This window comes from Vombatus ursinus, unplaced genomic scaffold (genome assembly GCF_900497805.2).
Source record: "Vombatus ursinus unplaced genomic scaffold, bare-nosed wombat genome assembly UNPS02011369.1, whole genome shotgun sequence".
Classification (NCBI taxonomy): domain Eukaryota; kingdom Metazoa; phylum Chordata; class Mammalia; order Diprotodontia; family Vombatidae; genus Vombatus; species Vombatus ursinus.
Genome location: NW_020951147.1, coordinates 586,935 through 601,461, shown reverse-complemented (window position 1 = coordinate 601,461; position 14,527 = coordinate 586,935). Strand labels below are relative to the sequence as shown.

General features: G+C 48.2%; 1 protein-coding gene across 4 annotated transcripts in view; it reads right to left on the bottom strand.

Moving 5' to 3' along the window:
* The window catches only part of SHANK2 (SH3 and multiple ankyrin repeat domains 2), a 712,956-nt gene that overhangs the window by 422,412 nt on the left and 276,017 nt on the right, over positions 1 to 14,527 (bottom strand). For all 4 annotated transcript variants that reach the window (XM_027856171.1, XM_027856170.1, XM_027856172.1 and 1 more), the window contains exon 13: positions 962 to 1,131. In XM_027856171.1, coding sequence (XP_027711972.1) covers positions 962 to 1,131 — 170 coding nt within the window. The remainder of the gene's footprint in view (positions 1 to 961; positions 1,132 to 14,527) is intronic.

Genomic DNA, 14,527 nt, shown 5'->3' with positions numbered 1-14,527 from the left:
ATCTCCATGGCCCTTCAAAGCTCGCAAAATGCTCCACAGATACGATTTCATCTACAGCTCACACAACTCAGAGGAACAGAGACCTCAGGGGTCATTATACCCATTTTACAGGTGAGAAACCGGAGGCTCAGAAAGGGGCAGGGTCCAGGGTCACCAATCTGAGGGGTGAGAAGCAGGATCTGAAGCCTGCCTTGCTGACTCAGAATCCAACCTAGGAAACATGCTTTGCTGTTTCTCTGTAAGGACATGTGCCCTAGGAGCAAGCCCACCACAAGTTATGGGAACAAGGAGACAGTCGTGGGCTCTAGCCCTGCCCCTGCCCCTGAATGACTGTGTGTCCTGGAGGAACAGTACCCTCCCCGATCTCAGTTTTCCTCTCTATAAAATGAGCGGGCTCTAATCCCTGGTGCTTCTAGACACGGGAGGCAGCCTGGCACCGCCAGAAGAGAAAGGGACATATCTGGAGACTGAGGCGAGCCCTGGGTTCAAAGCCACATCTGCCTCCTCAGCACCTGTGCACCCTTGTCTCAGTTCCCTGATCTCTCTGGGCCTGAAATGAATGAGGCTGGAGCACGCGGCCTCGCAGCTCCCTCCCAACTCTCAATTCTACGGCCGTCTATGTTGGGAACAGGGACAGCTGGGTGGTGCGGTGGCTAGAGCCCTGGGCTTGGAATCAGAAAGACTCATCTTCCCGAGTTCAAATCCAGCCTCAGACAGTTACTAGCTGTGTGACCCTGGGCAAGTCACGTAATCTTGTTTGCCTCAGTTTCCTCATCTGTAAAATGAGCTGGAGAAGGAAAAGGCAAACCACTCCAGTATCTTCGCCAAGAAAACACCAGATGGGGTCACAGAGAGTCGGACACGACTTAACAATCTGGGAGCTGAGAGGCCTCTCCCGAGAGCTAGGCATTCAACCGCAGGTGGGGAAAAACCAGGGAAAACAAGAGAACCCGCAGCTGACCTTTGACCCTGTCGCCCCGGTGAAGGTGGATCTCTCCATCGACTTGAGGTTGATATGGCTTTACGACAACAAACAGTCTCCCGGGCACGGCGCTGTAGAGCTTGCGCTTCGGCCCCGGGTAGTCAAAGGCGGAGATGGAGTCCTTGCTGGCACCAGGAGCGAAGCCGGCACTGGAGAAGAGGAAGAGAGACAACAGAATCAGCACAGAGGACGGGCTCCTTGAGGCTAATCCAGGTCCTCACCCTCTCCCAGGCGGAACTCGGCGACCCCGCAGCCGCTCACCGTCTGCACGGAGGTCTTTCCTAGGGGGCCAAACACTCCCCACATGAAGATTTTTAATAACATGAAAACGTGCTTTGCATGACCGCACATGTATGATCTACAGCAAACTGCTTGCCTTCTCAGGGAGGGAGGAAGAGAGAAAATCAAACTCAAATTTTTCAAAAAAGAATGTTAAAATTTGTTTTTATGTAATTTAGAAAAAAGTAAAATAAAATATAAAAAAATGAAGATTTTTAATAAAGGAGATGCTAGATTTAATTTGACAAACATTGGTGAAATTTCTGCTCTCTGCCGGGCCTTGTACTGAGCATGGGAGACATAGTCAGGACAAAGGGGGAGCACTGCCCACCTTCCCGGAGCTTGCGATCTACCGACGCCTCAGGATCTTGGCACACTGAGCCGTATACAGCAGTGGCCTCTTGGCCTGCGCCTCCCCCCACCATTTCCTCCCTCAAAGAGGGTCACATTTTCATTTGGACTTAAGACAGTGCCAATGAGATCTCCATAGTGTTAATGGACTGAAATGAGAAAAGGGGAGTTTCACAGTAAAGTGCTTTTTGAAATCTCTCCTTTCTATAACTACCCTGTAATTTTCTCATCTCTATTGGTGAAAAGGGCCTAATACTTCATTTTTAAGGAGGAAAAATTGGATGGGTCCAGCCATTTTCCTATCAGCAATAATCAGCAGCTGTGACCACGAATGGATTTCTTATGAGATTTATGCGGCAAATGGGCGACCAGCTGGAGGACCCAAGAAGGCCTTCCCGACTTAGTCAGAAGACTGCTGATGGACCCAGGCAGCCGAGCGATCGACTGACGAGGCCAACGACTTTTTGCAGCTCTGCCGTGGCTTCAATCCAATTCACCTGAAAGTCAAGAGCTCACCTATGATGTCACTGGCCCTCTTCCAGAACGAAGGATGGACAGCAACAGCATTAAGTGCCTACTATAAGCTATATACTATAAGCATCAGGGCTATGAAGATGGATAGCAACTACCCTGCTCTCACGGAGCTCAGTCAAACTGGGGAGATGATGTGGAAACAGCAACCAGGCACTGATGAGCTAAGATCCAGAAGGGAGAAAAAAGTAAATGGTCCGGACCGAGAGGAAAACAAAACTGATGTCAGCATGAGAGGCCGTGTGGAATGGACTTGAGAGCCTTGTTCTGGGGTCCAGGACACCTGGCTTCTGGTCTGTGCTCTGCCATTCCCTTACCGTCTGACTCAGGCCAAGTGAGTCGATTGGAAACTCTTCAAGGGAAGAGGCCGATTCCTTTGTCTTTCCATCCTCAGCACCTAGCTCAGTGCCATGCACACAGTAGGTGCTTAATAAATGCTTGATGACTTGTTGAAGTCATGTAATGTCTCTGGGTATCAGTTTCCTCTCCATTAAATGAGAGTATTCAATATTCCCCAAGACCCCTCCCAATTCCAACATTTCATGAATCCCAGGCTCAGAGCAGAAAAGATGGAGGGAGATGGAGGCAAACATCTAGTCCCGCCTCCCTCGTTGTTCAGATGATGAAGTGGCTTGACAAGGTCACACGGGTAGCAAGGGGCAGAATCAGGATTTGAACCCACATCTCGCTTCCAAACTGAGCACGCTTTCTGGAAGGCAAATAGACTACGGACTTTGATCCACACCAGAAGGGGCTATTTCTCAGCATCGTTAGAGGGAAGAGGTGCGTTTTCCAAGATCTTAACAAATGCTCCCCTTTCTCTAAAGAGGGTAAGGCTGGTTCACACTTGTCACTCCTTATGAGCGACTTGGTGAATAAAACTAGACTAAAGGTCATTGGAGCCATCTGATACCCTGGAGCCCATTACAAATGTAGGGCGGATGAGGAAAGGGCTGGGAAACCTCTCTGGGCAAGTCTTCCATGGGGAGGGTCCATACTGCAGAAGGCGGGGAGCTTATCTGCCATCGCTCCAAACCACAGGGAAAAAATACAGAGCAGCTAACGGACGACAGCAAGAGGCCAGGGCAGTAGCCAGGAAACAACGGGACCCATTAGTCGCTGGAAACAAAGACAAAAGGAAGAAACCAGAAAGCTAAAGCTGCCGTAACAAGAGCACCAAAGACCGGAGAGAGGCAACAGCGTGCATTCCAAAGCCACCGTGATCTTACGACACATGACAAGCAGACGATCTACTCTGCGACCCATGACAAGGAGACGATCTACTCTGCCTGGGCAGAGCAAAACCGGAGAGCTGGGGTCAGATCTTGGCCTCCCATCTAGGGAATGCTGATGATGGGACAGCATGGGACTGAACGTGGAGTGTCGGACTGGAAGCCTGGAAGGCATGGATTCAAACTTTGCCTCTGAAACTCACTGGAAAACCATCTGGCCATCGTTTGATTTCTCTGAAACCCTGTTTCCTCCTCTGCAAAGTGAGGATGACAAGACAGCCAATAACCCCTTCCTCCCAGGCCTGCTGTGAAGTCCCAATGAGATAATGGCTGTGTGTTGGGGAGGGGAAGGCAGATCTCTGGTTGCTGATCTCTAATTGACTCTCCTCCTCTTCCCGACTACTTGATACAGTCACAGAAAACAAAGGACAGACAATGGGGTGCTAAATTAACCCTGAACATGCCCAGCTTTCTCTTTACAAAGTGTGAACCAGATTCTCAGTTGAATTAAGGGGCAAAGCCACTGACCAGGAGATAACTGGCCACACTTCCCTGGGTTCAGGCGGAATCTCCAGTCCTGGTCTTGAACAGTTTTGTGGCTTGTGATCCTGCCCCTGAGCAGGGGACATGGGGGAAGATGGGATTTCCCTCTCCTCTCCTCTGCCAGCTGTGGAACCCTGCAGCAAAGCTTCTCACCAGAGAGGGAGCCCCCTACCCAGCAAGTCAGAAGATACTTTGTGTTTCAACGGTACTGGAGGAAAGAAACATTTATTATGTGCCTAGGATAAGCCAGGCACTGTTCTAGGTGCTGAGGATAAAAAGACAGAAGGTGAAAGTCTCTGCCCTCAAGTAGCTGACACTCTTTTATTTTCCAGATGAAGCACAAGTAAGGGATGACCATGGATATGATTACGAAAGACTGGAAGAGCTACTATCACAGCCGTGTATCAGACAGCCTCCTTAAAGCAGGCATAACCTTGTACGGTAAGACCTGAAACAGGACTGACCTTAAATGGGCCACTCAGATGAGAGTCAGTGGCCAGGCCAGCCCCTGAAAGGCCGCTCTTTGGGAAGGTGATAAGGCTTGCTCTACTTAGCACCAGAAGGCAGAACTAGCGTGACTCAATGCGTTAACCACGGACAGGACTTTACGGATCATCCAGTCAGCCCATTTTATGTAGCAAGAAACTGAGGCTCAGACAAGGCAGATGACATAGACTTGACCTGGACAATGAGATCTGTCCAAAAGGAATCATCACCTTGGGAGGTGATGAGCTCTCCAGAGGAGGAAAGGCAGGATGATCATGTAGGAGGGATGCTACAGAAAGGGTTCTTGGCACATAGCAGGATCTCCACAAAAGCTTATTGATTGATCGCTCACATAAAGGCTGAATTACACGGGCCCTGAGGTCCTTCCCACTTTGAGTCTGGTATTCATATCCTCAAACCTTTCATAACGCACTTTGGAATGCTCGAGATCCGGCCTGTGTGTTTGGGAAACATAAATGGAGAGCGTGTGCCAGCTCCTCTGTAGTCATTGAGCTGCCTTCATTCTGGATAGTCAGGGCAGCCTTGCTCTGCCCCACCCCTGCCCTAAGGTCTCCTGGGGAAGCATGGGCTGCTGTCACCAACGACCCTTCACAGCCTGGGGCAAGCAGTACCAGCTATACCACAGAGAAAGGCTGCCCAACTGCCTTTTTTTAAAAAAAAAAAAAGGAAAAGTCTACCAGGAAAACAGATCCCGTCTACAAGACACCAACAGCTGAGTTATTTATCATGTTGATATGCTTCAAACCTGTGGTCATTTCAGCAAAGGGAAAAGAGCCAATTTGATAATTCAGTGGAAGTGATTTAAAGATTAACTGAGTCAAATGAGTAGATCCCATTAGCCCCAAGAAGCCTCAGTCAACAAATATTCACAGATCAACCATACCGGGCTAACACAGGTGCCTAGGAAGGAGCACTCTTCCTCATCCGATGAACCATTTGGTATTACACAAGAAATGCAGTTCAAATAAATAAAATTGTATTAATATTTACTATTATATAAATAGTATTCATACATATTAATATAATATAAATATTAAAGTTATCACTGATGCCAGGCACCCTTGATACAAAGACAGTTCTTACCCCTAAGAAACTTACATTCCACTAAGAGGAGAACCCCCACCCCTCAACATGGATATAGATAAATACAGTACAAGGGAAACTGAGAAGACAGAGAATACTAACAGGGAGGTCAGTGAAGGCTACACAAGAAGGCATGAGCTACGCTGTGGGGCGTGCCAGGGAGTGGGGGCATGCCAGGCATGAGGAGTAGCTCGCACAGAGGGGAGAGACAAAGTACTGAGTTTAGAGGAAGATGGAGAGAGGTGGGCTAGACAATAGCACAAACAGATGAATGTGGAACTTTTGGAATAGGGAGACCTGAAGGTATTCATTATGGGGATGTATCACTTCCAAATTGGAAGATCTCAAGTGGAGTGCCCCAGGGATCTGGGTTTTGGTTCATACTATTGAATGTTTACATTTGTGACTCTAATAATGCCACAGATGGCGGGGTCATCAGATCCACAGATGACACAGTGCTGGGAGGGAGAACTCACCTACTAAATGATAGCGACAAGGCAACACGATCTTCCCTGTCCACAACATTGATCCAGTTCAGACAAGATGAAATTTCTTAGGGACAAATGTAAAATACTCGGGTGTGGATTGTTCTAGGTGGCCACTGAGTGTTCTCCAAACATCCAAAGAGTTTTGATGATTCTGGAAAGTGGACTCCCTGAAAGGGATGTGCTAAGAGCCTGGAAAGGCTGCATTCCCTTCCATACTGGCAGTCAGGAGCCATGGAAGGTTTCTGAGCAGGAGAGAGGCATGTGCTAGAAAAAGGTGACTTTGCCAGCTGTTTGGAGGATGACTTGAGGAGGGGAAAGACTGGAGGCAGGAAGACCAGGCACGAGGCTATTGCGACAGCCTAGGTAACAGAGGGCAGGGCTTATCTTTAGAAATTATTTGAAATATTGATTTAAACCTCACTGGTTATAAAGTATCTCTTACGTATTGGTGGGTGAGCTAAAGGTTTTAATCAGAGAAATAGCAAGTAATTTCTTCTTTTACAGTCTTTAAGGCATAGAAAGGAATTCTCTCAACAACCCTATGAGCTACATGGTGCAAACATTGTTGCCTCATGGTACAGATGAAGAAAGTGAGGCTCAGAGTGGCACAACAATTTGCCCCAGGTCACACAGCCAGCAAATGTCCGAGAAAGGATTTGGACTTGGGCCTGGCATAGCTTCAGTTCCAAATTTCATTCATCACACTGCTTCTAAAATAACAGTGAAATATATTGGGCAAAGAAATCCTGGCTACTTTGGGGATAAACGAGCGACTTCTGGTTTTCTTTCAAGGACTGTTAAGAATTTAGAAAAATGTGAAGAGGGAAGTACCAAGACACCTGGAGAGGTTACACTGTCCTGGAGAAGAAGAAAAGTGAGTGAAATACAATGTAGAAAACCTAATCCTTTAGAGAAGATCGCCCATAAATTAGACCTAATGTAGCTGGCCCGTCCAAGCTCCCGATCCTTATCTCTGAGGATGCCCAACCACAGGCCTTTGACTCCAGCAAAGCATCGCCTACTTCCCAGCAATCGGGTCCTCTCCCTAGCACCAAGTTGCCTCCCTCAAGCACTACATTTCCATGCTCAATCCCCCAGTGTAAAGGGCACCATTTTTAAAATGCCAATTATTTTATGGAAGAAAACCGATCTTCCTAAAGAGCGCTCCAAAGTCCCTTTAATGACTTCTCAGTGGTCCCAAGATTATAGGAAGCTCTTTGAATGCAAGGAGCGTCTCATGTGGGGATTGGGCACTCTCTGCCTCCCCCTTTTCATTGGAAGAGACCATTACAACTTTTAAATTTCATTGAAAATATAGGGGCTCAAAGAAAACAAATTTAAAAAGTTAAGTTCCTATAGGATGCATTAATCAGCTACTTGGAATGAAAGGCATGCTAAAATCAATCATCTCCTTTTGGTTTGAGGGGTCTTGTTGCAGTAAGGCCTAGGCAGGGGAGAGAGCCTCCATAAATAAAATTATGGGTTCAGCTAAAGTGGCCAACTTGCTCCTGCCTGACCCTGGCATACTCCATGGCTCCGCACAGGCTGGTTCCTGGCATGCCCTCCCTCCCCATGTTCACCTTGCAGAATCCCTCACTTTCTTCAAGGATCAGCCCAGGTTGATGTTGAGTCATTTCAGTCGTGTCTGATTCTCTGTGACCCCATTTGGGATTTTCTTGGCAAAGATACTGGAGGGGTTGGCCATTTCCTTCTCCAGCCCATTTTACAGATGAGGAACTGAGGCAAACAGGCTGAAGTGACTTGCCCAGGGTCACACAGCTTGTGCCTGAGGCCAGGTTTGGACTCAGGAAGATGAGGCTTTCTGATTCCAAGCAGGTGCTCTATCCACTGGGGTACCACCCAGTTGCCCATGACCAGCTCAGGAGTTCATCCTGATGCCCCTAGGTATCAATGCTCTCTCCCTCCTCGGGTCATTTGCACTTATTTTTCTGGCTCTGTGACTTTTCCGCCCATAGAAGAGACTGTTTCCTTTTGGTTCTCATATCCCCAGTGCTCAACACAGGGCCTTACACTGAACAGGCATTTCATAAATGAGTGTGTGATGGAAGTGAAAGAGATGTTGCCTGTTTTCATTCAAGATGAACCAGTCAGGAAGCCACACCTAGGTGGGGCTGTTCATGCGGGGGCCACACTTGTTCAGGCCCAAGGACACCCCTGGTCCCACCCTCTGTGGCAGGACTAGCTCACAGCCCTGCTCAGCCTTGCTCTGGCCCCCTTGTGCTCGGTAGGGCAGCGCTGGCCAGTGGAGACTGAGCCATCCACTTTATTGATATTCAGCACCTGTATTTCTTGGGCTAATGAACAACTGGAGAAGATAGGTGGCTTGGGACTGTCAAGCATGACCGGCGCTATCCTTACACAGTTTGCCATTGCTTGTAGAAAATAAAAAAAAAATGGGCCATGGAAAAAGATAGACATGATTTTACAGGGCATTCTAAAATCTAAATTTCTACAGGCAAAACCTCAGTGACCTGAGCCTGAGGGAACTGAACCCAGCAGTTACTTCATTTTCCAAGCTCTGCTTTTGGGAGAAAGAGACCAAAGCCTGAAAAACCTCATGGATCCCAAGAATTTATTTTGAACACACAAACTTTGTGGGGGCGTCCCTGGGCTCGGTGCCCATTCAGCAGAAGCTTCCACCCTGCTGCAGCTACATGCCCGGTGAGGGCCAACTCTATTCAGAGAAAGTGTATTAAACACCTGTTATGTGCAGAGGGAATGAGAAGGGTAGCAGACAGTTGGGGAGCTCCAGAGACAAGTGGGGCCTGGCCCCTGCCCTGGGGAAGTGCTATTATTATTCCCATTTTACAGATAAGAAAACTGAGGCTGAGAGAGTTAAGTGACTTACACAGGGTCAAACAGCTAGTAAGTCTCTGACCCTGGACTGGAACGCAAGTCTTCCCAACCCAGGTCCAACAATCTGTATCCACTGTGCCATGAGGTTCCCTATCAATAGCTAAATGCTAGCTATTATTACTATATATCTTGGAGGGAAGGAGAAAAATAATAATACCAGTAATAATAACAACACTAACTGGTATCTATGGGATGTTTTAAGTTTGCAATGGGCTTTATGTATATCAGCTCATAAATGGTTCTCACCACAACCTTTTGAGGTAAGGCTACATACATTATCACTATTTCTACCACAAAGAAACTGAGGCAGAGGAAAGGCAAAGGACGTCCCCAGAGTCACACACATAAACTATAGATGCATTACTTCTTATATGATGGGCTAATATGCTTGGGATTTCACAAGGGCTGCTTAGAAAACTTTCAACTGCACAGACCTAATAAAGTATTCACTCACTCCCTGCAGGAAGAGGAAAGAGCCCTGAGGCAAACCAGCTAGACTGGAGGCCTTGGGTTTGTGGGAAGCCCTATTTCTGTGCTGGGACCATCACCCATTCAAGATGTGAACTGCAGCAATGCTCACGAAGAAACCAGGATCCTGGGGCAGCTAGGTGGTGCAGTGGATAGAGCACCGGCCCTGAAGTCACGAGGACCTGAGTTCAAATCCAGCCTCAGACCAAACACTTGACACGTACTAGCAGTGTGACCTTGGGCAAGTCACTTAACCTCAATTGCCTCACCAAAAAAAAAAAAAAAAAAGAAACCAGGACCCATTGGGGCCTCCTTGGAATCTACTCCCACACCTTCCTCCCTCTCCGCTGATGCCTTCAATTCCGACTTCACTGAGAAACGGGGGCCATTCACAGGGAGCTCCGCCATTGCTCCTATCACCCCCACATTTGCAGACAGACAGCTCTGACCCCAACTCTTTGGTTCCAGTCTCTGGGGAAGACGGGGTGCCTTCTCTTTGTCAAGAACAAACCCCCGCTTGTGATTTCAGCCCCATCTATACACTTCATCCTCTGAGTATTTGTCTCTTTCACTTCTTCCTTCCCTCCTCCTCTCCCTTTCCCCTCTCTGTATCTCCCTTTTCAACTCCCCCCCTCAACTTTCTCTCCCCACCCCTCATTTTCTCTTCCTGGCTTCCTGAAAGCATGCTTAGGTCATAGGATCATAGATTTCTAGCTGGAAGGAATCCTGGAGATTCTATAGTCTGACTCTCCCTTCATTTTCATAGAGCCAGGGGTTAAGTGACTTGCCCAAGGTCACACATGTAGAAAGTGGTAGGAGCAGCGTTGGAATGCAGGTTTCCCTCATCCTGTGCGGGGTGCGGGGGAACTTCACCTGACCCTGCCATCCCCCCTAAACCTCCATTCACTGGAAAACTCAAAGAGTTATCCATACTCACCGCCTCCCCTGTGCCACCACCCACTGTATTCCCAGACCCCACCACTCCACTAGTACTTGTCTCCAAGGTTACCAAAGATCTCAAATGGCCTTCTTGACTCTGACTGCCTCTGAAGTATGCGGCCACCTCTCCCTTCTCCCCTCTCCCCCTGAAGGGGGCTTCCTCTACGGGTCTGGTCAGCTCTTCTCAATTTCCTTTGCTGGGTCATCAGCATCCGTCTCTGAGTCATTAAACAGCTCAGGGCTCTGTCAACGCTCCTCCTTTTCTCTCTCAGCACTCTCTCCTGCTAATCTCATCAATTCCCGAAGACTCTATCATTTCTATAAAGACCACACAGCCATACATGCATATGCACAGCCAAAAGCACAATTCTAAGCAGCCCTTGTGAAATCCCACAGATCTGTGCCCCGCTGAACTTCCCCCTTCGACTACAGTGATAGCCTCCCAAACGACCTCCTCACTTTCAGGGTCTCCTCTCTCCAACCCACCGGCCATGCTGCCGCCAAAACAATCATCCTACGTCATGGGTCTGTCTAAGCATGTCACTCCCCTTTTCAAAATCTGCACAATGTAACGAGGACTGCCTCCAGAAAAAAGAAACCTCCCTTATCCTGATTTAACTATCTATAACATTTTTACATATTATATTTATTTACATTTTATACACACACACACACACACACACACATACACACACACACATATATATATATATATTTTTTTTTTTCCCCTGGGACCTATGTTTCAGCCAACCTGGGCCGCTCACGGCTCCTGGCCTCGGCCAGCTCTCACATCTCTTTGTATGCACACAAATGACCCTCTTGCCTCATTGCTGACTCTTGGAGTATAAACCTTCCTTCAAATCTCTGCCCCCGCACCCCCAGCCAAGTCTTCTCTGGTTCTCCCAACTCCCTTCCCCATTAGCACCCTCTCCCCTTGCTTCATGACCTTGCGTCTATGTATTTGTACCCTGTTGTCTCTCTTCCATCCCCCTCCCCAATCCCAGAAGAATACAAGGTCTCAGAGGGCAGGAACCGTTTGGTTTGGCTTTGTTTTTGTCTTTGTAATCCTAGCACAAGGCACAGTGCCTTACATAGAGCAGGCACAGATACAGGGCAGATAAATGTTTTTAGAACTGAAATGAACTGTATCTAAATTAGCCATCTCCTTAGGTCTCCCTGGAGAGACTCCAGCTGTGGCGCATGGGGAGGAGGCTGCATGCAGTAAATGCTTGGCAGGTAGGAGGCATGCAGTAAATGCTTGCTGGCCTGTTGATTGAGCAGGAAACACAATGAACTAGGAGCCAAGCGGCAAATTCCAGAGTCAGAAGGGACCTGCGAGGGCATGTAGTCCAATCCATCCCAGAGTAGGAATCCACCGCACAACCACTGACAAGAGGTCATCTGGCCGTGCCGTGAAGGGGTCCAGGCAGAGGCTCCACTCGTGGAATCCAACAGGTTCTAATCTCTCAGTCCGAGGACTGGGGATGCCTGTTTTCTGAAGCAGTTTAGGATAAGATGGTACAGTCTCCATGCTATGAGAATTATACTCACAGCAGCAAAAGCAATACTTTTTTAGAAGGAACTCCAATGTGACTCCACTTAACCAGAATGCCGAAATGCCGAGGTAGAGAATTTGTTTTCCTGGTTACCTGAAGGTTCATGATGTGCCTTAACATAATAGGTCCTTCAGAAATTTTTGTGGAATTCTGGCCCACATCCAGGCAGGGTTATGGAAATCCAAGAAAAATTAGGAAGTAGAAATAGGAAGCAACTGGCCAGCTTCAGGAAAAAAAGCCTGGTCGACCTGGTTGTGCCCTGGACTGGCCCTCAAATGGCAGGGTGAGGGGGAACATGGTGGCTTCAAGGACCTTTCTGGATCCAGTGACCAGCGCGATGATGGAAGCTGTTACATCTCTAATGCTCACCAGGGGTACAGCCGGGCCATTTGGGGCACTGGCACCATTTGCCTCCCAGCATCTCAATGAGCCTCCTCAAGTGGAGTTTTTCTCACTTTTCCTCCCAAGGGGCTCTGCACTTTGTATCTGTCCCCTTTCAGCTCCCCAAGCGCAGAAGGGGAAATCGGACATCTTCTGACACAAGTCTCCAAGCTATTTCATTCTGAAACTCAGTCAACTCAGAAAACTTGTAAAAATCCTCAGGCAATTTGGGGTCATTTCCCCAAAGCATTAATGAAAATATAAAAAGCAACGGTATCATTTCTGATTTTTGTTCTGGGAGGTTCTTAATAATAAGGGATCTGGTAGACACAGACAAAGGAAGTAGATATCCTATGATCGCATGAATTCTATTCAATCCACCATGTTCTTAGTGAAAGGCCATAATGTGTGCAGATGGTACTGATCAGGCGGGGAAGGTCAGCACAGATCAGAGTGGGGCTTCCAGGAATGAGAGGGCTCAGTGTCCTACTGCTTCCGTCTTCCTCTTGGTCTCCCCCCAGGGCTGCAGCATGACTAGAAGTGGGGAAACACCAAGAGCTTACCACATGTTCTGATGACCCAGAGGGCAATGGCATGCTGCAGGTTGGAAGCACATTACCAGTGATGATGGGTGTGTAAAGAAAACACTTAACAGGGCACTTCTCTGAAGATCCGTAGCACAGGGGGCCTGAACCACAAAACTGAGCACTTGTTCCTGCACGGCAATGTTCCACAAAAGGCATCCTTAGGGCAGCTAGGTGGCATAGTGGATAGAGTATCAGCCCTGGATTCAGGAGGACCTGAGTTCAAATCCGGCCTCAGACACATAACACTAGCTATGTGACCCTGGGCAAGTCATTTAACCCCACTGCCTAGGCAAAAAAAAAAAAAGCATCCTTAGGCATACATAGCCTGGAAAAAGGAGATGGAGCAAAGTTAAGCAGCACCAGAGCTATCCTCCAAATTAAAAGTCTTGGAAGAAGTGGAGTCATGGAAATACAGGAAGACAGAAAGTCTCACTCATAGATTGGGCTCAGAGAGGAGTGGACAGAGGAGAGGAGGAATCAGAGGTATCTGAAAGTACTGGCAGGCCTGTGCCGTGGAAGAGGCCGAGCTCCTCTTGGCTGCAGAGGGTAGAATCAGCAGCGATTTGGGGTTTGGACAAGGACAGATGAAGGCTTGGTGTAAGAAAAACCTCACTGCATTCTCCTGCAGGCTACACGCCTGACTCTGGAGTTTCTCTACAAACCAGGCCACAGAACCGTCCTTTCCCAGGAAGCTCCCTTTCCCTCTGGCCTGCTCACACTGGAAGAGCCCTCTCCCTCTCACTGGCCGCTTCCCGTGAGGATCTCCAGTTTGGTGTCCAGGCCAGCCACATCACCATTCTCCTCCACGGGACGGTCCTGCTGCCTCAGACTTTCTTTACCATGCCCCTATACTGGGCACCTTAATTTCTCCCCTGCCCCATCCCCAGCCCTGATTTTTCAGCCTCCTGTGCATTGTCTCCCCTCTTTAGAATATAAGCTTTCTGAAGGCAGGCACTGTCTTTCTTTCTGCTTCTATTTGTCTTCCTAGCACTTAGTACAGTGGCTGGCACGTAGCAATTGCTTGATAGATGCTTTTTCAAAGAATTACAAACCATTTACAATGACAACTATGGCTATTTAGAGTGGGATGTCTCTGAAAGGAGCAGGTTTCCCTGCATTTGTGGTTGGATGCCTGCTTTTCCAAGACGGGCATAGGGGATTCTTTTTTGCGGCTGAGTTGGGTCTGAAGTCCCTTCCAATTTGAAATTCTGTGATGCTATGTGTATGACATGAATGGAATTCACAGGATAAAAAAGTGTGGACAGGTTACACCACGGATCAGTGGAGGGGTCGCCACATCAAGAGAGGTCTGTACAAATCCACTCATGGGCTTCAGAGGAGTTCTTAGGCCAACGGCCATGCACACGGCTTCTTTCATATTCAGGCTGTATTGATCTTTCAGGATCCTGCACATTCCCTTGTGGCATCCTCCAATTCTGAGAAATCTCTCTGGAGGCTCTTTCATTCCACTAGCCACAAACCACACAGATTCCAAGGCGATTTCCTCGCTGATTTTGAAAAGTAAATCACCGACATTCAGCGTCCCAGAACCTCAGAGCTAGAAGGGACCTCTGGGGACATCTAGTCTAATCCAGGTCTTAGGAGGAATCCTCTAATTGACACATCCTCAACCAAGTGGTCATCCAGACTCTGATAGGAGACCTCTGCTGACGGAGAGCTCACTACCTATCGAGGTGGCCCATCCCACCTAGGACAGCTCTCT